Below are 24,108 nucleotides of genomic sequence, written 5' to 3'. Positions count from 1 at the left end.
TGATGAAATTTAATATTCCAACTCCTACTACATTTTAAAAGGATAGTTAAATATTAATAACATTGTATTTTATTTATTTTAAAGATCTATTTATTCAGAGAGAGAGTATATGGGGGAGGAGTGCTGTGCAGAGGGATGGAGGGACAGAGTGAGGGGCAGACTCTCTGCTGGGTGCAAAACCCAAATTAGGGTTTGATCTCCTCTCCTGGAGATCATAACCTGAGCTGAAACCAAGAGGCAGACACTCACCCAACTAAGATGCCCTGGTGCTCTGATATTAATAACATTTGAAAAAACAAATAAAAATAATTAGGCACTCAACTATCATATTTATTGAATATTGCTTTAAATATTTATTGCAGTATTTGAATATGACTTTAGAAAAATACTTGGCTTACTAATAAAAAAACTTCATAGAAATACATTTTCTGTAGATTATACTTAATACCTCATAGCCCATATCTAATTAATAAAGGCTGTTAAGTTCACCTCCAAAATTTCCCTTAAATCCATTCACATTTGTCCATCTCTATGAGCATCACCCTAGTTTAAAAAAATTTTTTTTTCTCTTGGGTGATTGCAATTGCCTCCTTCAATATTCACTTTTTCTATAAAGAAATCAGTGCACTCTTTAAGTAAAACCAAATAAAACTAACCTGATTAGGTGACATTCCAGTCTATAACAAGTCAGTGGCTTCTCATTGTTCTTTTTTTTTTTTTTTACTTAAGTTTCAAGTGTTTATTTATTTATTTATTTATTTAGGTTTTGTTTTTATTCAAGTGTGATTTGCCAACATATAGCGTAACACCCAGTGCTCATCCCCTCAAGTGCCCTCCTCAGTGCCTGTCACCCAGTTACCCCAACCCCCCATCCACCTCCCCTTCCACAACCCTTTGTTCATTTCCCAGAGTTAGGAGTCTTTCATGGTTTGTCTCCCTCTCTAATTTTTCCCACTCATTTCCCCTCCTTTCCCTTATAATTCCTTTAACTATTTCTTATATTTCCCATATGAGTGAAACCCTATGATGATTGTCCGTCTCCGATTGATTTATTTCACTCAGTATAATACCCCCCAGTTCCATCTATGTTGAAGCAAATTGTGGTATTTGTCCTTTCTAATTCTATGTCTGGGGAACAGCCTAAGTCAGAAGAAAGGGAAATTCTTTCAAAGAACAAGTAGAAGAATAGAAGCTATAAATACAGAGACAAAAATCAGTGGTTAGAACTTTGAGGGCCTTCGATGTTCTTCCACAGATGAATGGATAAGGAAGATGTGGTATATATATACAGTGGAAATTTACTCAGCTTCTCATTGTTATAAGGCTAATGGCCATTTTTCTGCTTGCTCTTTGGAAGAATTTCCCTCTCTTCTGACAGATTTTCATGGAGTGCAAGTTCCCAGTTGTACATACTTAGAGCTTCCCATCTTCCTTCTTTATAGCATGTGCCATAATTGTCCTTCCCCCAGAAATATAAGCCATATGACAGCGGTATATTTCCTATCTTGTTTATGGGCTTAACCCCACCAGGATGTGTAAATATAAACATATAATAGGGACTCAATATTGACTTTAAAAAAAGAATGAAAAATAAAAATAACGAGTATTTTTTCTTGATTATTCATAACCTCAATTGTGAATAATTCACCTGTAAACATCAAGTTAAAGTAAAATTGTTAATTTTCCTGAATGTATACATATTCACTATTTTTTATTCCTATACCAACAGATTCCTCTTGTCCAAGTAACCTCGTTTTCAAGTACAATATAAAAGCCTGCAATAAAACTTGTCGATCATTGTCAGAAAGATATAGGAGCTGTGATATAGAAGGTGTTCCATTTGATGGATGCACTTGCCCTGATGGAATGTACCAGAATAATGAAGGGAATTGTGTTCCAAAATCTCAGTGTGACTGCTACGTAAGTGGCGAGGTCATGAAACCAGGAAAACTCATCAATATTAATAACAACAAATGGTATGGAAATTACATATATACTTGTTATGACTTCGAAATTAAAGGAAATTTTTTAGAGAAATAGACTTTTTAGAGAAATAGACTGTTCTTAAAGTCTTTGTTAGACCTGTCACTTTTTAAATTTTCTACTTCTTATTGAAGTTAGTTATTGCTCCCTTTAAACTTAAGTGCTCACTGCATTATAATGGCTCTAACTGATTTGTCCTACTTTTGTTTGGTTTTAAATACCAATAGAAAAACATTCTAGCAGTACGTATTCTACATACAGAGAATGCAAAATGATTTTCTATTGAGACAATGCTTTCTAGTTGTCTCTCAGCATTCACCATTCGACAAACACTTATTAAATAGATATTTGCCATGTGCCAGGCCTTGTGCTAAGGGCTGAATTTACAAAGATGAGTGAACATTGTCTTGGACTCACAGAACAAAGGTGCTGACTATTGCAAGGAGGTTTGTATACTATAATATGGGAGCAGAAAGGCCAGTCACTACTTGAGGAGATAATGAGAACTTCTCAGAGAAGAACATCATTTGAATTTTCCTAAGAAATGAAACTTTTTTGAGACAAAATTAAAGTGGGAAGAGAGATTTCCAGTAAAGTAAACAGAATGCATTCAAGTAGGAAATGCTTGAAAAGTGTTGCACATGTAGGTTCTTGTTATATAGGATCACACTGGAAAAGTAGACAGTGGCCAGGCTGCACTCAAGTTTTTGAACTTAGTTCCTGGGCAGTAAGAGAAATTGAAGAATTGACTTTTTTATAATGGCTAACTAAAGAGGTTGTGATTTTTACAATTTCAGGCAAAGTAATTTACCCATATTTTAATTCTATAAGCAGACATAGCAATTCTTAACAACATGAATGCAAAAATGAAGTAGCCATTCCAAAAAATTTTGGATGTACCTTCTCTCTTTTCTTTAGTTCCATGAAACTATCACTTAGCAATGAACGATTTTTCTTGGCCATTTAAAAGGAAACCATAGGTAACAACCCCTTTGCATCACAGCATACAAAAAACATTTGGTTGGGGTTTGATAATGATACTTTCTCTGCAGATGTTAAGGAATCATTAGGTTACTTTTTTAATGAAACTTAGGCTATCACCTCCAAATTATGGCTCCCTTTATTATTACCCTATTTCAGACCCACATGAGCTCTTACTGGCATCATTGTGAAGTATAACTTGCCTGTTCTTTTCTTTGCCTTGCTTCTGTCTCGTATTTCTTGCACTACCTCTAAAATGACTAACCTAAAACATTATTCCGATTGTGCCACTTAGCTGTTCAGGAACTTTAATGGTGACAGTTGCCGAAAGAATAGAAACAAGCTTGCTTGGCATTTAAGACCATCTAAAATCTGGCCCTGACTTGCTTTTACCACTTGCCCTTAGCATGCTTCTTGCCTCCTATCCAGACAAATCATTGGCATATCTATTGTTCTTTCCAGCATCACAGCTTCGCATCTTATCAGCAGTATCTGGTGACTCTTACTTGCCCATCAAGATCCAGCCATCATTTTCATGTTGTCTCTGATGTCATGTAGGACCTTGATTGTATATTCCTATGATATGAACAGGGCTGTATCTTATAATTGGGTACATGTAATAGAGTTTGTGAGGCACTGTGTCTCATTCATCTACTTGTGATAAGACTTGTGAATGAGAGGTTAAATTTGCTTTTTTGGGGGAGGGGAGGATCCAATCTCTTTATTGTCAGGGTATCCTCCCTGTGACCCTCCCCTCTCCAAACATATAGAAAAACTCAAAGCTTGAGAGTGTCTTGGGAGGGGAAGTAGAGTGTAGAGAAACCTCTGTGCTCTGCCCTCTGGCCTGGGCAGTGCCAACAGGGAGGGCGCAGGGGGAAGGGAGGCCAATAATCCAGCCTGCAGAGGGTGTGACACTGGCTGGGATGTGTGGGGGAGGAGGTGCCTGCTGCCAGATCTCCTGGGATCCACCAGGGGTAGTGTCCAGGGGTGGGTGTCTAGCTTTGGGCCTGGTCCAGTACACACCCTTCTCCTGCCAGTGGCCATTGCTTATATCAGGCTGGTTACCGCAAGGCCCCATCCTCTGCGTCCACGTCCTGGCTATGCTCCAGCTCTTCCTCACTGTGTGTCAGCAGCCCCTCCTCATCGCCATCTTCTGGAGCCTGTGCTTCTTCCTGGGGCATGCCAGCCTCAGAAGTTGTATTAAGAAGTTGTCATTGAAGTTTAAATGTATAATTTTCTTCTATTTCCAGTATCTGTCGGGATGGAATTTTTCTTTGCCAGACTCCCATTAATTTAGCCCAACGTAAGTGTTGAAATCATGATACAATCTATCTAGTTGGGTTAAAATAAGAAGATCAAGACGCCCTCGATTAACAATTTCCTTTATCCTGCAGAGAATTGTTCTGGAGGAGCCGAGTATGTTGACTGCAGGAACCCTAGGGCACAAGGAAGAGTTGATGGTAAATGTGGCACTTGGAGCATGCCTGGTTTTGATGTAAGTGACATGGCATTGCAGTTTAGCCTTTTCAAACATTTCATTGTGTCAAGATGGAAGCAAACTAAAACAAACATCAGTGAAAAATAATTGAAGGTCATATTTATTGTGTTATTTTGACTTGTCAAATGTTGGCTCTAAATGTATACTTGGTCTATATTTATGCATTGTAAATTAATTCTGATACTGTGACATGTTAGAATAGTACCTTACAGTGTACATTTTATATTTATTCTCATAGGAGAACTTGCCTTGCAAAGCTGGGTGCTACTGTCCAGTAGGCATGGTGCGAAATTCTAAAGGGAACTGTGTCTTTCCTGAAGACTGCCCATGTTCTTTTGGTGGATCAGAGTATGACCAAGGAAGTGTTACTTTGGTTGGCTGCAACAAATGGTGAATAATCAAGAATTACTATTTTATATGTTTTGGATATTAGAAAGTACAGTCTGCTTTTATTTTTATAAGAAAGAAGTCATACTTGGTTTGTGTGAAAAATAATGGTCAAATGTAGTTTAAAGTGCTCTTTTTAAAATAGAAACTTAAGATTATTTTATTTTTATTGAAGTATAATTGATATACAATATTATATTAGTTTTAGGTGTATAAATAACATGGTGATTCAACAATTATATACATAATGAAATGATCACGGCAATGATGTAGTTATCATCTGTCACCATATGAAGTTATTACAGTATTATGACTATATTCTCTCTGTTGCACTTTAGGAAATAGTTCATTTGGCATTTTATATGGTGAACATCATATAATATAATGACAACTGCAAAATGTAAATCAATATAAAACAAGGTTTTTTGCTTCTTTATAAAAGTAGTATGAATATGTGAATCTTGGCATAATATAATTACCACACTCTATCATTTTTTTTCTTTTAGTACTTGCATAAAAGGATCTTGGAGCTGTACACAAAATGAATGTCAAACCGTCTGCCACATCTATGGGGAAGGTCATGTTAGAAGTTTTGATGGTAAAAGCTACAGCTTTGATGGTCTCTGCCAGTATTCATTTGTTGAGGTAATGACTAGTGTATTTTGTTATAATGTTTTTATTCTTAATAATTAATTTGTAGATGAGCTCTGGAGAATTTTATTGTCAAAATGTGAAGTTTAAAGCAATAGTACCTCAAGTGTTTTTCAAAGAAAGTGAAATATTACACAATGGAATGCTGACTTGGGAGGCAGTAGGCTAGATTTCAGTCCTGACTTTATCATTTCTTTGATGTAACTCTGGCACATTCCTTAATCCCTCTGTGTCTCAGTTTCCTTATCTGTAAAATGGGGGGTGGAAATAGCCACCATAGTATAGTATTGGAACATATACTAAGTGTTTGATAAATGTTAGATATCACCATTTTAAGAGCAGCACTTACAGCAACAATGACAGTTACCATTTTATAAGTGCTTCTTTGCCAAGCAAATTTATTACATTTAATCATGACAATACTCAAAAGTTGTGAAGATGAAGAGATTGAGGTTTAGGGAAGTTAAGCAATATGAACTGCTCAGTAGAAGATGCCATATTCAAACCCAGATCTGTGTCATTCCAGAGTTCATGCTTAGCAGGTGCTAAGCTGCTTCCTAAGTCACATCTAATCACTGGAATTTGAATTGTTTTGTATTTATGTGTTAGTTTTGGCTGAATATCAAGTTTCATAAAAATCACAAAGGGAGGAAAACACCTTTATCATCTAGCTATTTTCAGAGCCTAGAACTAAATCAATGGTTATAAACTATATTATATAATTTAAGTACTGTGTACCTATGGTCTAATTCTGAACTTGTATAGAAGTAACAGGAAAACGGCCAAGTGAAAGCAAATTAACTAGGTTGGACTCAGCTAAGACTACTATCTATATATGCAGTTAAACTCTTGTCTTTTGGAAATTCCCTAATATAGCATATGGTAATTTATTTGAGTTTAAGGTATCACTGTCTAAGAATTAGTTGATGCAAATATTGTACTTGAGTTCCACATCACTGATATTTATTAACTATTATTATAATTTACTTCTTAAAGGATTATTGTGGTCGTGAAAATGGCACATTCCGTATTTTAACAGAAAGCATCCCATGCTGTGAAGATGGGCTTACATGCTCAAGAAAAATCATAGTTTCTTTTCAGGTACAGTACTATTTCTCTTTATATATTTTTTCCCTTAGATTATGAATAGCCAGATAAAAATGGTGTTATTGTAAGTCTATCTTAATTTACAGGATCAGAATGTTGTCTTGCATGATGGAAAAGTAACAGCATCCAAAATTACAGAAAGTAAGGAATGTGGATTCAATGGAAATACATATTCTGTGCATACTGTTGGCCTGTACCTGATTCTGAAATTTTCAAATGGAATAACCATAATTTGGGATAAGAATACAAGAGTTTCTGCTATATTGGATCCTCGATGGCATGTACGTATATCATTAATAAGTGATGAACGGGGAAGCAAAATAATTTGTTTCTGAGATAATTTGTCAATGGAAAGTGATAGAGTAGTAGTTTCTGTCATAGAACAAGCCCGCCACATACGGAACCTTATCATGAAACATGAAATGTAATCAAAGATGATAGAATCTGGTAAAAAAAAAATGCAATGAACCTGAGACATTCTAGTTTAACCTTGATTGGTTACTCTAGTTTAACCATGCTTGGGTACAATTTTAAGGTACCTGGTGAATGGATAAAATTAAGTGTATTTCTTGGAGCAAATATTCTAGGAACCTAGAGTGTATACTCCTGTATAATTTAAAGCTAGTGAATATAATTTGTTTTTTATGATTCTGAAATTGTAAAATTAAATTCTAATTCTCAATCTTAGTTAATACCAAATCATTTTGTGATATAAAATATCTTGGATTAAACAAGTGTAGACTCTTATCCACAGATTCTAGTTTCCTTACAAAATTTGGAATTTAAAATAGATTTGTGATAGGGTCACCTGGCTGTCTCAATCAGCAGAGCATATGACCCTTGATCTCAGGGTTGTGAGTTTAAATTCTATGTTGGGTGTGGAGCCTAGTAAAAAGAATAATAAAATAGATTCATGGTATTATATATAATCATAATTTCCTTATCTATATATGTCTATATACAACTGTAGTATTGCTCATTTTTAAATTTTCCTTTCTGATCTCATCTCTTAATATCTCTGTATCCATAGTACAACCTACTTGTTGATTTCCCTTTCTGATCTCTGTAGGGCAAAGTGTGTGGTCTTTGTGGAAATAATAACGGTGACCTCAAGGATGATTTCATAACAAGACATTCAACAGAAGCTATTGGAGCACTGGAATTTGGAAATAGCTGGAAAACGAGTCAAAAATGTTCAGACACACTACAACAAAATTTCCCATGTGACTCAAACCCATACTGTAAAACCTGGGCTGTGCAAAAATGTGAGATCATCCGGGACAGCATTTTCAAAGAATGTCACCACAAGGTAGTATGGCTCTGAGAGCCGTGACACCGTCCCCCACAAGGTTTTGCTCCCAGAGACTCATGTGCTGTACTCTATCTAGGTGGACCCCGAAGCTTACTTAGAAGCATGTATTGAAGAAGCCTGTGCATGTGACACGCAGGGGAAGTACTTGGGATTCTGCACAGCTGTGGCTATGTACGCAGAGGCATGCAGCGCAGTTGGAGTCTGTGTCACATGGAGAAAACCAGATCTCTGTCGTAAGTAAAGTCCATGTGTTGTTCTTTAAAAATGTAATGAGATCCAATTGTTTTGCTAGGTAATCAGTCTCCCTCTCATATTTCCTATAAAATACATATTCTTGGGCAGCCCAGTTTAGCGTTGCCTTCAGCCCAGGATGTGATCCTGGAGACCCAGGATTGAGTCCCGCGTAGGGCTTCCTGCTTGGAGCCTGCTTCTCCCTCTGCCTGTGTCTCTGCCTCTCTCTGTGTGTGTTTCTCATGAATAAATAAATAAAATCTTTAAAAAATATATATTCTTGTACCTAGAAAGTTTTAAAAACATGTTAATATGTTTATCATGGGAAAAGTACCTATTTTAAAAAATAGAGCACCCAGCACAGCACATCACCTTCAATTTTAGTTACAGAAGTTCTTGTGTTAACAGGAGAAAAATTAAATACTGATGGAAAACATCTCTTATTTATATTTAGATGAACAATGAACTGTTTACTTATCTTGGTATAGTCATATATCCTTAAACATTTACCTCATCTACTACTTTAGGTTAAAGTCCTCAAGCATTATTTTTTAAAACTTTTATAGAGCACTCGTCAAGACAAACTATAAAATGAATATAAGCTGAATCTCGGTATGTATGGAATATGATTAATTTAGCAGAAATCAGTCAACTCTTTCCATTCTAATGGAAAGTATCATGAGAGAGAATATGATAAATGAGAAATATTGCCATTGAATCCACATTTTGTTCAGTTTATCATGCAAAACTGAAATCTTTAGTTACCTCATTCAGGAATGGCTATTTATATATTAAATAAGCCTGATTTCCCCAGACTTATTTTTGTAACTTAAGCTTGACCATTGGAATTATGAATCTGGACTATTATCTAAAATATCTCAAAATGGGAAAATCAATAAACTTTTCTACTTCAAACCAACCTTAGTGTGAAATGTCAAAGGAAAGTGCTGTTTTGATCCTATATGCTTCCCCTCCGTTTTTTGTGAACTACTTCAGCTTGTATGGCAATTTGGGTAAAGCCAACGGGACTTGATAATTCAGACTGATATATTCTAGGTCTGTTTATTGTTAATATCATCCAAAATCCCTTTTAAGAATGCTTTGGAAAATGAAAGGTGAAAATCATCATATAATGAATGGCAGTAATTTGAAATGATTCAATTATAGCTGTCTTCTGTGATTATTATAACGAACCTGGGGAATGCAGTTGGCGCTATGAACCTTGTGGTACAGTGACTACAAAAACATGCAGAGACAAAGTTATTGGCCAGAAATTTTCTGCAGTTTTAGAAGGTAAAGTGTATTTTTGTAATATCTATGAAATAGTGCAAATTATATTGATATTTTAAAACTGAAAAATGATGTTAGCTTCTGCCAATTCAGTCCTATATTTTGTAAATTAATGAATAGATATTTATATTTATCATGACGTTAATATTTCTACATTAGAAACATTTTCTTTAGACATAAATAATTTGTTTAATAAGACAGATGGTGGGGGGAAAACACAGTGCTATGATCCCATTGTCAGTTTTTATACCTTCTGTTAGACAATATAATTTGTTGAGAATGTAGTTTCAGAATGCAATGTATAGTATAGTCCAGTTAACTATATCCCACACTTAAATAGTACTTTCTTCTTAGCATTACATATCTTAGGAAGAAGTGGCAAGAGAACAAGATGATGAAAAAACTTCCCAAAGTTGCCTCTGTGTTAGCTCCCAGGCTTTGGGATCTTTCAAACTCATTTTATTATGATATCTGGATCTTCATCTATCCTTATTAAAATAGATATTTAGAACTGGCATTCACATTTCAAGATAGGTGTTTATCAAAGCCTTGTATTATGTTCAACATCATGCCATCATTAAAGTAGCAAATTACTTTAAAATACCTTAGGAAACATTTTAGAAAAAAATAAACCAGCCAAAATTTGTAAGTTGTTAGGTTGATATTCCGTTGCAAGAGTATTTGAATCTTATTCAATTTATATATTTTCATTAAGAATGTGATATCATTTTGCTATTATCTGCTTCAGTTCCTGTAATCATTTACATAACTTTACAAATATATAATGTAGTATGACACATTTCTATAAACAGAAATGAACCGTGGGTCATTTTTCATACAGGTTGTTATGCTAAATGCCCGGATAATGCTCCTTATCTGGATGAGAACCTCATGAAATGCGTCACTTTATCTGAGTGCAGCTGCTTCTATAATGATATCATACCAGCAGGTGGAGTGATTCAGGATAACTGTGGAAGAACATGGTACATGTTCTATTAACTTTCCAATAAACCATTCTGTTTCTTACATTTTTATTTAGAAAAAAATTAAAAATATATAGATATAAATTTTAGCTCTCTTATTTCTAAATGAGAACGCTCATATTGAGTTTTACGTAGGTTGTGCCAGTTATTTTGTACTTTCAGTATATCAACAAATGGTTTGCTAAATCTTATAATACAGAAGACAGGACAGAAAAAAGTCACTTGTAATTTTAGGTAAAAAAAGTTTTAATTCTGTAAATATAAGATCATGTTTATAGGCTTCAGACAATGACATGGAAGCAAAGAGGGGAAGTCTATAGTAGAGCAGCATGACCATCAGTGTCATGTTTGAAGCCAAAAATGTAAGAACCAAACTTTACAGCTTGACTGCAAAACATTCCTTCAGGTATCAAGAATGCCTCAGTGAAATGATTATGAATAACAAATAGTACAGCATGTGAACAAAAGAAGCATATTCCCGGGGAAACAATTATTTACTGTGCTCTTATTTGTTTTTGTTTTGACTTTTCAAGGTTAGACATTTTGTTGTTAAATTTGGGAGGTGTATATCATTAGAAGTTAAAATTTCAACCTTATTTTTTTTTAATGTAACTTTCAGCTATTGCATCGCAGGAGAATTGGAGTGCAGTGGTGAGTACTTGCTTTTTACTTGACTTGAACTAGGGAAGGAGAGGTAAAGGCTAGGAATCTTTTCAGATCATCAACAGCAAAGGAGTAGGTACTTAAGGCTTCCAACTGCTCCTTCTTTACTGGTTTGGGACAATTCCACTGCACTGTATTTGTTCACTTTGGGTCACTTCAAAACCAAATCTGCTAAGGTATTCCAACAGCTGGCTAATGGAGGCAGTTTTGCTGCTGCATGGGAGACCCTGACCATATGTAGACACTGGGAATTGAGGGAGTGAGACATAAGTCACAATCATTTCATAAGGGAATGGAACAAAAGGTGAGGATTAGATGGATAGAATTAAATGATTGAAGGATCACTTATGAGCAACAGAGATCTTAAGAATAAATCTCAATAAGCTTTAAAAGAATACATGAGCTACTCCTTGTTTTGTATCAAAAAGGGTAGTAAGTAAGATAAACAAGATACAGATAATTCATAGGCATAGGTAAGTAAAATAAATAAGATACAGATAATTCATAGGCAAATTCATAGGAAATTGAGATTTTTTTCACAATGTTTCGTTCTTGTAATAGTAATTTATGATTATTTCAGAAACTACTTCTGCAAATTCAACATTCACAGGTAAAATCATCGTGATTTTCAATGTGTATTTCTGATTTCTTTTTGTGGGAAATCTTTTATAGTTTCACAAAAGTCTGTGCCAGTAAAAAGTATGCTGGTAAATCTGTTATAAAAATTTCAAATTAGAATGAATAGTTATTAGAAAATCTGTCAAAATATTATTTCACTATACTCCTGTGTATTCAGTTAAGAATATGATAGAACATACATTAGGTAATGTATGCTTATTAGTTAAATATCATCATCCAAAGCCTGACATTTTTAGATAGTAATTGGAACAAGTGGAATAAAAATGAGTTGAATGTGATCTCTCATGAAGTAAATATTTTAAAATCATGATTACACTGGGAAGTAATCTGAAAACATAGAAATTAAAAATTAATTTCTTTTTCTTAACTCATATATTTGCTATAAGGACATTACAGTTATGTCCATTCAATAGAGTGTGGAGAGAATGTAGTTCACCTTTAGTTTCAGGACATGTAATTTACTGGCAATATAAGTATACTTAGAATTGCTACAGTACACTTATATATTCCTGTTTTGCGTGATTCAAGGTGGGATTTTGTTTCCTATAGATTGATATACAGAGATAGTGTCAATTAAGAGACAGTAAATTAAATTGAAACTTAGATTTTGAGAATATATTTAAAATTGTGTTATTGTCTGTAAAATGCTATTTAAATTTTAGTTACTACTGATCACTTACCTATTGCTAAGTTATAACATGTCAGGGTTCTGAATCTTATTTCTTGGCCCTTAAATAGACCTTATAAAATTCCTATGAGATTTTGGCTAAGTGGTAATAACAGAAAATAGTTATTTTTGATGGACTTATCATAAATATATAAGGTTATTTGTGTTGATTTAAATGAGAGATTATTTTGTCACTTAACCTCTGAATACAATTTTAGAAATGTTTAGTTTATAGTAAATGTTTTTTTTAAACTAAACTTTCCAATAAAATTATTCAAGTAATTTAATTTTCATAGATATTTTCTTCTCCCACAGTTTCTACTACAACAGTTACCTCCATATTAAGCACTGAATCAGGTAAAAAAAAAAAAAAAAGTTTGCCTTTATAATTTCTAAATTGGCAGCAAAGTGAATTTGCAATTCTGGCAATTTGGCCCTTTTTTCAAATTTGTCATTCCCTATTTATTTCCTAAATGCCAAATAGCAGAGTCTATATCCAACTGTAATATTGGTGAAGAACATCTTCTCTATTCAGAGGTTATATATCCTAAAAAGAATATTCTGCATACTACTAATTTGGAGAAAATGAAGAAAATTCTATGTTAAATTCTTTAAAAGTAATTTGCCATTTCTCTTTTACTAATATCAAGGAATCTTAACTTTAATTGAATGATTTCTAATACAGCAATAGCCAAAGAACTAAAGTTTATTGAAATGCGTGAATATCTCAAAAACGAATTTAACTGTTACATTAATAATTATTTGCATTTTAGATATAAACATGTCACTAGATAAATATTTAATTTTGTCTTTTAACACAATTTAACATACAGTCTCAAATATTTGTCTCCTTCTTTGTATAGTAATTACATCAGTAACCAGTAGCTCAGGCACAGGTAAGTCATAATCTTCAACCACCCAACTTAATCAAGAGGGCATTAAAAAAAAAAACAAAACCACCTTTTGCAATATTATACCTTTATGATGACATTTTATGGGGAATTTTTTCTTGTTTTTAAGAATGTTTTAGAGGAACATTTTGGAAAAATGTTATACAAAATTATCTTTTATTTGCCTTTTACAGGTGGTCTAAGGATTTGAAAGCTTTAATTTTACATGCTAACATCTAATCACCTATATGATCAAATTTCTTTAAAATTTTAATTTCAAATTGATCCATTTGACATATAAATATAGATGTTCTCAGAGGCATAATTTCCCCACTATACAAAATTAATTTTTTCCATCATTTTCTCTAATTCAGCAGCTTCCATTCCAATGCTTATGACATCAAGCAGTGAAACAATAGGTAGGTGAATCAGAAAGCTTATAAAATGACAAATACACGTTTTACATATATTAAAAGCGGTTTTTTAAAATTTAAAATATATTTCAATCAACATTATCCACTCATTTGTACGTAGGACTTTTTCTTCCCCTAACTAAACACTATTTCTCTTTCTCTTGTTATTAATTACATACTCTATTTTTTAAAAATATATGTATATAAGGGTGCCTGGGTGGCCTAGTTGGTTAAGCATCCCACCCTTGATTTTAGCTCAAGTCCTGATCTCAGGGTCTTTATATCAAGCCCCATATGGTGCACTGTGCTCAGTGGGGAGTCTGCTTGTCTTTCACCTTTGCCCTCTGCTCCTCCCCTTGCATGTACATGTGTGCATGCTCTCTTTCTCACTAAAATAAATAAATTTATGATCATGGTATCTCCCCTGCCTTAAAAAATATGTATATATATTTAAATCCATGATATTTTTCATTGAAGTATAATTGACATATAACATTATATTAGTTTCAGGGAAACCTCATAGTGATTTGGTATTTCTATATATTACAAAATGATCACAAACCTAGTTAACATTCTTGAAATCTCAGACCATGTTTTGGAATCCCTGTATTTCCAACCACACCTAGTTCCAAGCTATATATTCAGTAAATATTGTAGAATAAATGGATGATATTTCTTTTTCCCTATCCCAAATTTCAAATTTGGATTTTTCTTTTTTTTTCTTTTTTTCTTTTTTCTTTTTTTTTCTTTCTTTCTTTTTTTTTTTTTTTTTTTTTTTGCAAGGGGGAGGGAAGAGGGAGGCACAGAACTTCTGGGGAAGGATAAACTATTAGATTTATTTATATTGATAAATCTTACACTTTATACATTTTATTCACTGATGCAATATTCTTTCTCTAAAATACAAATATATAGTGCAAAATGAAGACTATTTTTGGATTGTAATTTTATGTCATGATATAGAATTATGACTATAATTTTGGGTACTTTGGTAATTCTTATTGTCTGATTTATTTGACGATTAATATATGACTTATATTTAAAGGGCAAATATATGTATCCTAAAAGTATCAGCCATTATACCATGGAATATCATTAAAAATACCCAACCTAACAAGTTTAGTTCTTACCAAACTTTCTCTTATGTTGTATGCCATTAACAACACTAAGCACTACTGACTTGTTCAGTATAAATCTTAGAAAGACTGATAGGTTTTAGAAGTATTTTTCCCTATTCTACAGTTGTAAAGTTCCTTGCCAAGGCCTAGCTACAGTTTCATCCTGATAGTTCTTCTAGGTTGTTTCTTATACAATGCAGAATAAATTTCCAGCTACATATTATTTCAACCATAAGCAATGGGCTGACTTTCTAATTCTTGGCCTGGTTCTGTTTCCAAGATTAATTTCATTGCTTTATAGTTCTCTTTTGGTTAAAATCATTTGTTCAGCTATTAAAATTGTTGAATCTTGTGACCATGTAAGGAAATAAACCTACTCTTGACTGTTGATTTGTAAAATTGTATAGTTATGCATGAGTCACAAGTAATTTCAATAACTATTTAAGGTAAAGGTGTCATCCTTATCCTATATCACAGTAGGCACTCAGAACGAAGAAAACTGGCATGATTTTTCCAGTTAACACATATATTTCCTTTCATTTCTTTTCTTTCCCCAAGAATTCAGTTTTGAATATGATATTTGGCAATTTTATTTTTCCAACACTTGGTATTATAGCAAGCAAACAGTTTTATATAAAACAGAAGGTCATGAGTCAATTAAGGAGTTTTTGTGAGCAACTAATGAAGTTTTAGATAAAAAGTCTAATAAACTTTAAAACACTACAAAAATCTCATCAATTATCTCTACCATACTATTTAAAACTCCTAAATCTAATGTAGAATTGAGTTATAGTAAAAATTACTCAGACGATTTTTTCCCTCTGAATTCATGAGGTGTCATTTATGACATTTAATGCATAGCCTTGCTGAATCCTAGGGTTTTATTTAATTTCACTAAAGTTCCAGCAAATATTTCATGTTCTATAAGCATAATATTACTAATTTAGTAAAATGTTGTAATATACTGTATCACAAAGATCAGATGAAAAAGGAATTTTCTGGTGTGATGTAGAGAGAAATCAGCATTGTTTTTCTTTTCCTTGTTATCTGTATAAGCCAGAATTATTGCCAGAAATTATCATTTCAAAGATGTGAATCATTAAGGCTGTGTCAACATTTTTCTAAAATCAGGAGACAAAAATAATTTTTTCATGTTAAAATTGTCCATCTGTGCCACATATTGTATGTGTTTGAAATAAATTTACTCAAATAATCCCAATCTGCAGAAAAGATTGGTTATCAGGTTATCAAACAATGATATCTTTCCAGCATTCTTTAATAGTGTAATGTAGCTTATCTTACTGCTGGAATAAATCTGTATGTGCTTATTTCCCAGATGAACTGAGGCATACAAAATTGTGGTTATTAGTTAATTCTAAATTTTAAATGTGAACAGCAGTAGTAACACTTGTTTAACTCTTAGTTCCTCATTCTCTATCCCACATCTTTCTGAGACTATGCCCATATCATACATAACAGGAGGGAATTTAGAAGTCATGCAAGGAATCATTGATTTAGTTTTCCAAAAATCTGTGACTTTTAGGCTTGCATCATACCACTTGTTCATCTTTGTTGATTCACTTAACTAATTGAATTAAATTGTCTACTTCAGCTTGTGCTATGAACTCAAGGATTGGACACCAAATATTCAGACTGAAATGTGACATTTCTGAATTTGAACAACCATAAGAGACCACATGCCCATTTACTTCTGACTCAGAAATCATAGCAATTTATATAAAGTCAGTATGGCAATCAGGAGAATCTTAGAAAGTGCTAGTTGCATGTTTACTGGTTGGTATATTTTGAAGTTCTAAAAGGAAAAAAGAAAAGCCAAGTCTGGTGGTGGTGTTTTTCATTATCCATGTAGGAATAAAATACTTCATTTTAAGACACACCAACATAACTTTTTGTTTCCTTTTTAAACTTCGTGTTTTTTTCTAATTTCACCCAATAAGCATCATACCATAGTGAACATAAAACCATTTAAAATATTTGCCTTGTGAATATTTTTTAAAGAAATAAAATCTTTTTGTGGAACAATTGCCTTACACAAATTGTAGACTTGAAAGTCACTTTCCATTTCTTTTTAGTGACATTCATGGTGTAAAGGTTGAACAGCAACTGACAAATTGTGATGAATTCATAGCTGCATAATGATTTTTGTTTTTTAGCTTTTTAGGGGTGAGCTGCTTGATCAGTGATGAGAAAAGCAGATGCCAAAATAGGAGTGTAGTCATTATCACTATCAAAGTTTATTGTTACATTCTAAATATAGTATTCATCAACTAAAAATATTTAAATAGATATTTAAAAGCAGAAGCCTAACATTTCCAGATACAATAAAGCTAGGAAAGCACATCATTTTGAAGGGGTGCTGCCTCTTCATGAACTCTCTGCAATATGTGAAAGGATTCTTTCTTAGACATGGAAACCCATTTCACCCAGGATTTTACTTATAGATTAAGTGTTCTAAATGTAATTTCATTTTGGATAATATATATATGCTTTTGAATAGACCCAATGTGATTAGTGGTTTGATTTAATTTAGTCAAAGCTTTTTTACTTTTATTTTCTGCTTTAAGAAATGAGTTTGATATAAAAATATGATTCTAGAACATATAGGTAAGATTTATGTTTTTAAAAAATGTCTGAGCAGAGGGGACCTATAGGGCATTATCATGTTCCATGGATGAAGTAATTTTAATCAAGTACTGGATCAGATGCTTCCCTGAATCAAGGACTTTTCACTGACCATTAGTGTTTTGTTTTGTTTTTCATCTATAACTTGAAGGAGTTAAATTATTTTAAAGTTTCTTTCCATAAATTTAAATGAGCTTTCTCAGATGGATGGAAGACATTCTTGCCAGATAGAAGCAGAAATGACTAGGTCTTCAGGAGTGAATGATGTTTATTTGAGTTTACACTCAAGCCTCTTGGATAGAAGCTAAGGTATAATTACACTGTGGCATATATCTTTGAGGTAAAGAGCACAGAAATTAAATTCACTTTTAATGAAATTGAAAAACATTACAGAAAACTTTAAAACACATGGGAACAATAGGCAAAGAAAAAGCTTTCCTCCATTCATTACATATCTCTTTTCTTTTCTATTAAGTAAATGCTTTCAGAGGGTTAAAGTGCCCTGAGAGAAATCTAGCCAGCCATTCCAATAAGTAAGTTCTTGTAGAATAAAAAAATGTGCAATTGTGGGTTTTTTTTGGTATGTTTAATTATAAGATCTTGAAAGAGAGCTAAAATTTACTGAGCAGTATTATAAGTGTTTGATGCATTTGATACAAGGATTCTGCGAAGTAGATACCATAATTCCCCTGATATACTAACAAGGAAATGGAAGCTAAAAGAAGTTACGTTATGTTTCCAAGGATGTTTGCTAAAAAAGGCTGAGAGAGAATGAAACTTGAGGACATGATCTTCTAGATTACATGCCTAGTGCTGCTGTGTTATTTGAGAAAGAGAATACGGTTAAATTTAAGCAAAATCAATCAAGAAATGGAATATAATGGCATATTACAATTAAGATTTGGGACATATGTTAAATGGATGGTTTATGTAGTAAACTGCCTTTGAAATTTTAAAAGGCTCATTGAACCTATGGGATACTGGTTCATATAATTAAAAAGTGAGTTTCTGTTACATAACAATTTGATGGCTTAAAATGCGTATTTTATCAAAAGGTTAAAATCTCAGAAGGGTGCAACTATAGCTTATATAGGAATTTTGTTTGTATAAGGAGCTTATTGTAAGACAGCGTCCGTCATGGAAGGAACCTCATTACATCAGGCTAAGATAGAGAGCCACCTGGGTGGAGTGGGAAGCAGAGGTCTGAAAACCTAAGATTCTCAATCCCTTCTGTTCCACTTGCCAGCTGTATGAACCTAGTTTAAGTCTTTCAACGCTCTGAACATGAGTTTTCTCATGTGTTGGGTGGGGAGGACAAAGATCTATGTTAGAGGACTGGAGAAAAGAGTCGGTATGAGAGTGCCACTTGAGTGTTACACACACAGTTAAGTCCTCAGTAAAATCAACCTGATGACTACTCACCATTGTCCAAAGAGGAAATCCTGATGTAAATGACCTTAGGTTTTTAGCAAAGGAGTTAGATAGGTTTTCAGTAATCAGAAACAATTCTTCCTGGAGGAACATCAACTTCATGGGTTGTTTTTATCAGAAATATGATCTGTTGCAAAATCTGCAAACTTTGCACTATTCAAATTGTTGTTTGTTTGGGAACATGTTATGGATCCTCCTTCACCCTGATATTCAGACATATGTGCTGAGTCCAATGGAATCCACTCAGGGGAAATTAACAAAATAATTTTTCTATAAGAATGAAAGTGATTCTTAAAGTCATCAGGAAATGCTAGAAGTAGCAGAAAAATGAATTGCCAGGTTTTATTCTAATTGTTCAGTCTCTCCTGAGGTAAGATACAAGCAAGGCAAAAGTAATAAAATTGCTGAAACTCTTTGAAAGAAGTTTAGCAGAAGGAAAGAATAAATGGGCCTACACAGTCACTTGCAAAGGGTTGCAGGAGTACTACTGCATAATGCACAGAGATATCAATATTTTGGTAAAGGCAGCTCTTCCTATTAGCACTCATGTCTTGGCAACAAAAAAGGGATCCACAGGAATGACGATATCGAGTACTTTAGGCATATAAGTTCATTTAAAAGGGAAAGAAAAGCCGAGTGTCACGGCAGTGGTTATGGATGTCAAAAGGAAAGAGAACAGGAAGGTTCTTTCAGCTTTGATAAGGAAACCATGAAGAAAAGGGGATTGTTCTTTTGTATTCATGGTAGTAAAAGAGAGTCCCTATTTTTATCGCCACACCCACCATTTCTGACTTCTACCTTCGGAAGTTGATCTGGGGGTGAGGGTGGGGGGAAGCTGTGTTAGTGTAGCCCAACTGGTATGTCCTCCAATCTGTGACAAGTTTAGAGAACTCTTCAAGCCCTGATTAAAGATGGGTCTTTAAGGTCCCCATCTCAATCTAAGAGACCCTGTGGCCCTGTGAGCCCCACTCATCCCAAGGAAAGGCCTGGAGATGTGTTTTCTCATTCCTATGCCAAAATCACTTAATCTGTGCCCTACCATCTATGGTGAACTGCTGTGTTACCCTTTACTCCCTGTTGATCAGAGCCTATTCTGTTATGGCTTGTTTGAAGAAGAGTTGCTTATGTTCCATGGGAGGCTGCTGCTTTTCATTCAAGGTTGTTCAGTTCAAAGTGAATGAGCTCAAATGAGAATCATTGAAATTCACTCAAGGTTCCATCTGGTGTGGGAAATGGCATATGCACTAAAATGTTTTGTAGCATCTCTCTCTATCCTGCTACATCATTCTCAGCTTGATAGCGTCTGTGGGGCAAAGCCAAATAGTCATTCTAGGGGATCCTCACATCCAGATAGGCAATACATTTTAATTCAATGTCCAATTGATATTTGGTCAGTGAGGAAAGATCGGATCTGACTTGGTTGGTCTGTGGGTAGAGGATGCAAAACACCAAATGAACAATTCTTGCCAATGAAACCATGCCACTACTTTGGAGAATTCTCACAGAAAATTGCTCTCCAACTATCTTACATATTTATCATATCCTTCTGGTGCAGCAAGGAAGAAAGAACACTTTATTACTTATTTGATATGAAGTGGCATTTTATACTAGTCTAACCTAGAACGATTCCATGTATATGATGTATACATACTCAAAACATGACTTGAGGCCCATCATGATATGTAGAGGAAGGGTAATCTAAAAAGCAATATGGGTTGGACTCCTGGGGATGGGGTGATTTGGATCTAGTCCAAGCCTACACACTACCTAGCAGCTCTCTTGTAAAAGTCACTTCACTCTTCAGAGCCCAGGTCTTTGAAAGTGCTGGGAGGTGGTGGTGGAGGTGGTGGTGAGGGGTGGTGAGGGGGAGAGGCAGAGGGAGAGAGGGAGAAAGGATCTTCAGCAAGATCCATGCACAGCCAGCTGCCCAATGAGGGCCTTGATCCCACAAGCCTGAGATCATGACTCCAGCCAACTTTAAGAGTCAGACGATTCACATACTGAGAGACCCTGTTGACCCTCATTTCTCTTTTCATTCACAGGAACAACTCCAGGTCTTTGGAGTGAACGTTTTAGTACAGGTTAGTATCTTAATTACTGTCTTTGGAAGTAAAAAAAACATCTCCCAGTGCAAATTGTTAGTAACTTTGAGTTTGTGAGAAAAAATTGGTCGGGTGTATAGCTTCAGACATAACGTTGCAAACAAGTAACTTAGCGAGGTTTTGGCATGGATTGACAAACCAAGAAAATACAACATGAACTTAACTTGTCTATGACCAGGTCAGATGGATTGACTCTAATAGGGATTCCAGATTTATTTTCTTCAATGTCATCCACTAGTAATATAGAATTTAAAACACAACTAAATCACATCAAATGCCAAAGGAAAAGTATGAGATATGACAAAGCATGCCTATATCTAAACAAATCTGCTGATCTCAGTATAAAGGAGCAAGTGGCTATGTCCAACAATTCATCATAGTGACTATCATCCCTGAGCAACAGTGTCATTAGAGCTGAAGGTTCCCTTTCATTAAAAGAAACCTCATAGAGAGAAATATAAGAATTAGTACTGAAAACGGGTCAAGATGGAGAATATGAGATTAAAATGAATAAGTATAGATAACTAAATACATAGAGACATAGATAAAGAGATAGATAGAGATTAGTAGATGGAATAAATAAATAAGAATGAAACAATAAATAAATAAGTAAAAAAATGAATAGAGAAGCAACAAAGACAATAAAATAGAAAAAGGAGGGAAACCAAATCTAGGAAATAAGATGGACTTGAAGAAAAATTTAGGTGACAATGGACAAGAAGTTGCTGGATCCACGATTCCAGGTTCTGTAGTGGGAATTGAGTGAACAGTGAAATTCTTCTTGTGAAGTACAATGCAAATGTCATTGAAATGAGAAATTCCTTGTATATTTTTTCAGGTGTTGCTGGGAGTCCATTTCCAACGACCCTAGAAGCTAGAAACGAGGGCAGGGCTACAGAGGGACCCAGCTTCACCAGTACTGGGCAAATAGCAGGTGAGTGGAGTTCAGAAGCCACTCTACCATCCACACCTAAGCAACCAGCATTAGGCAAAGCTGCTGCTCAGTATCACAGTTGACAATCCAAAGACATCTGAGACCTTAGCTGAAGACATGTCAGCACTGGTAGATATGGCAGCAGGCGTATGCCTTTGCGTCACCATCAAGAGAAGGGTACCACTCAACACAGGCTTCAGAGGAGGTGGAAGAAAGAAATGAGTCAAATTCTAGAGCTTCCAGGACTTCAATCCACTAGGAGTCCTCCTTTCCCAGTCAGGAGCACCGACACCCTGGAGACAGTAGCATACGCTGAGAGTGGCTGGGGGTGGGGGTCGAGTGGCAGGCAGGTTGAAGTCAGCTGATGGATGAGTTGGAGACAACCCTAAATGTTAGGATTAGGCATTGTTTTCACATGTCCGCATTCACTCATCTTTCTATGGCACACTAAGCTCTGAGACTATGCTCCAAAGCCAAGCGAGGGTACGTAATGCACACTGACACCATGGCACTTGGGAAGGTCACTAGGTCTCAAGAAGGAGGAACAGCAAGAAAGACCTCTGGGTATGCAGGGGCAGGATTAGAAGCCAGAAGTCTTGGCCACGCATGGAATGGCGCCAAACTGCCACCATGGGAACCAACTGCATAGGAGAATGTGTCCCAGGAGAAGATAGGAGAATAGCATCATAGTGCCTCATGGCATCCATTGCCACAGGTGTTGCTTTCAGCACGAAAGCATCTCAACCATTGACCAAACAGAGCTGATATTGATGGACCTAGGAATGGCACTGAGCATGACCCAAGTCACGCTCCAGACTGAGCTGCTGATTGTAGGACTTGGAGATGAGCTAGCTAGCTGTGGACATCCTAGGAGTCCCTCGGTGACCCTTTGAGGCTAGGAAGCTCCCTGCTGTCCTCTGCACCAAGGGTGTGGTATGCAGGCAAGCTGCTGCCACGCTGGAGGTCAAAGCCTTTCCCCGCTGTCGTGACAGGGACCCCAGGAGTTTCCAAGGGCTTCACAGCAGCACCCGGCAGTGAGAGCACACGTGGAGACTCCGGCGCCCCAGGCACGACCTTGGGAGGCAGAGCAGGTATGCCAAGTTGGGAGCTTCTCCTCAGGCACCTCAGGCAAGCGGCCAGTGGCTAATGCCAGGAGGGAGTCGCTCCTGGTCAAGTGGGAGAGACCATCTTCATGAGCCGACTCTCCATGTGTTTGGGGGCCTTCATGGCAGCATGTCTGTCGCATCAGGTCAGATGTGAGTAGCTTGCGACTCACTCACTCTTTGGAGAGGTCTCAAAGAAGAGTTCTCCAACCACCTTCCCTATGGATCCAGCACATTCGGTGTAGTGAGGAGGAGGAAGTCTTTGTGACTTCTTGCTCCTGAGCTGCGCCTTTCTCAAGTCTAGTCTAGAAGGCGTTCCATGCTACCCGAGGTGAATGGGTAGTCCAAGCACACCGTGTGTCACCTCACGATCCAAAGGGGCAGCGTGAGCACAGAAGACATATGGGTTGGACCTCAGGGGCCTCGGTGACTTGGAGTTTGTTTGGTCCTGGCCTGGTCAGTGCCGTGCAGCTCTCCTGGCTGGATCAGTGACATACCTATTGGGAGCCCATTCTGGTGGGTGTGGGGGCGGTGGTGGAGCTGGTGGTGAGTTGGCGAGTGCAGAGGGACAGAGGGAGATAGGATCTTCAGCAGACTCCACACAGAGCAGGATGACCCCGAGGGCCTTGATCCCACCAGCCTGACGTCATGACCCCAGCTCACATCAACAGTCAGAGGCTTCCCGGACGGCGTCACCGCCCTTCTTGACCATCATTCTCTTTTCTTTGTGCGCAGGAACCACTCTAGGTCCTCGGAGTGAACCTTCTGGGACAGGTGAGTATCTTCCCTGCTGGCTTTGGAGTTCCAAAAGCAAACACATCTGCCAGTGCCCACTAGAAGTCCCGTTGGCTCTGTTAGGAAGCCCTGATAGGACATAGGAGGAAGGCTTCGGGACAGAGCGTTGCAGACAAGTAACGTGGCGAGGATTCGGCACGAACCAACGGGCCTAGTGGACCCGACTTGACATTAGCTTGTCTTTGATCGGGTCCTACGCACTGGCTCTAACAGCGTCTCCAGGTTTCTTTCCTTCATTTCGATCCCCGCGTGATAAAGAATCGATCCCAGAATTCACTAAATGCCAT

General features: G+C 36.0%; 1 protein-coding gene across 24 annotated transcripts in view; it reads left to right on the top strand.

Annotated features, from left to right (window-relative positions):
* The window catches only part of LOC112665635 (mucin-19), a 124,276-nt gene that overhangs the window by 37,789 nt on the left and 62,379 nt on the right, over window positions 1-24,108 (top strand). For 20 of the 24 annotated variants that reach the window (XM_049102639.1, XM_049102641.1, XM_049102636.1 and 17 more), the window contains 20 exons: window positions 1,730-1,976; window positions 4,215-4,267; window positions 4,359-4,459; window positions 4,701-4,852; window positions 5,356-5,494; window positions 6,497-6,601; window positions 6,694-6,888; window positions 7,677-7,916; window positions 7,996-8,152; window positions 9,318-9,443; window positions 10,282-10,423; window positions 11,043-11,074; window positions 11,667-11,696; window positions 12,708-12,749; window positions 13,256-13,288; window positions 13,657-13,701; window positions 20,930-20,968; window positions 21,828-21,923; window positions 22,916-23,014; window positions 23,762-23,800. In XM_049102639.1, the coding sequence (XP_048958596.1) occupies window positions 1,730-1,976; window positions 4,215-4,267; window positions 4,359-4,459; window positions 4,701-4,852; window positions 5,356-5,494; window positions 6,497-6,601; window positions 6,694-6,888; window positions 7,677-7,916; window positions 7,996-8,152; window positions 9,318-9,443; window positions 10,282-10,423; window positions 11,043-11,074; window positions 11,667-11,696; window positions 12,708-12,749; window positions 13,256-13,288; window positions 13,657-13,701; window positions 20,930-20,968; window positions 21,828-21,923; window positions 22,916-23,014; window positions 23,762-23,800 (2,112 nt within the window). The remainder of the gene's footprint in view (window positions 1-1,729; window positions 1,977-4,214; window positions 4,268-4,358; window positions 4,460-4,700; window positions 4,853-5,355; window positions 5,495-6,496; window positions 6,602-6,693; window positions 6,889-7,676; window positions 7,917-7,995; window positions 8,153-9,317; window positions 9,444-10,281; window positions 10,424-11,042; window positions 11,075-11,666; window positions 11,697-12,707; window positions 12,750-13,255; window positions 13,289-13,656; window positions 13,702-20,929; window positions 20,969-21,827; window positions 21,924-22,915; window positions 23,015-23,761; window positions 23,801-24,108) is intronic. The other 4 variants (XM_049102640.1, XM_049102635.1, XM_049102620.1 and 1 more) reach the window with 3 other exon arrangements.

This window comes from Canis lupus, chromosome 27 (assembly GCF_003254725.2).
Source record: "Canis lupus dingo isolate Sandy chromosome 27, ASM325472v2, whole genome shotgun sequence".
In the NCBI taxonomy this organism is placed as follows: Eukaryota; Metazoa; Chordata; class Mammalia; order Carnivora; family Canidae; genus Canis; species Canis lupus.
This window is presented reverse-complemented; position numbering and strand designations above follow the sequence as displayed.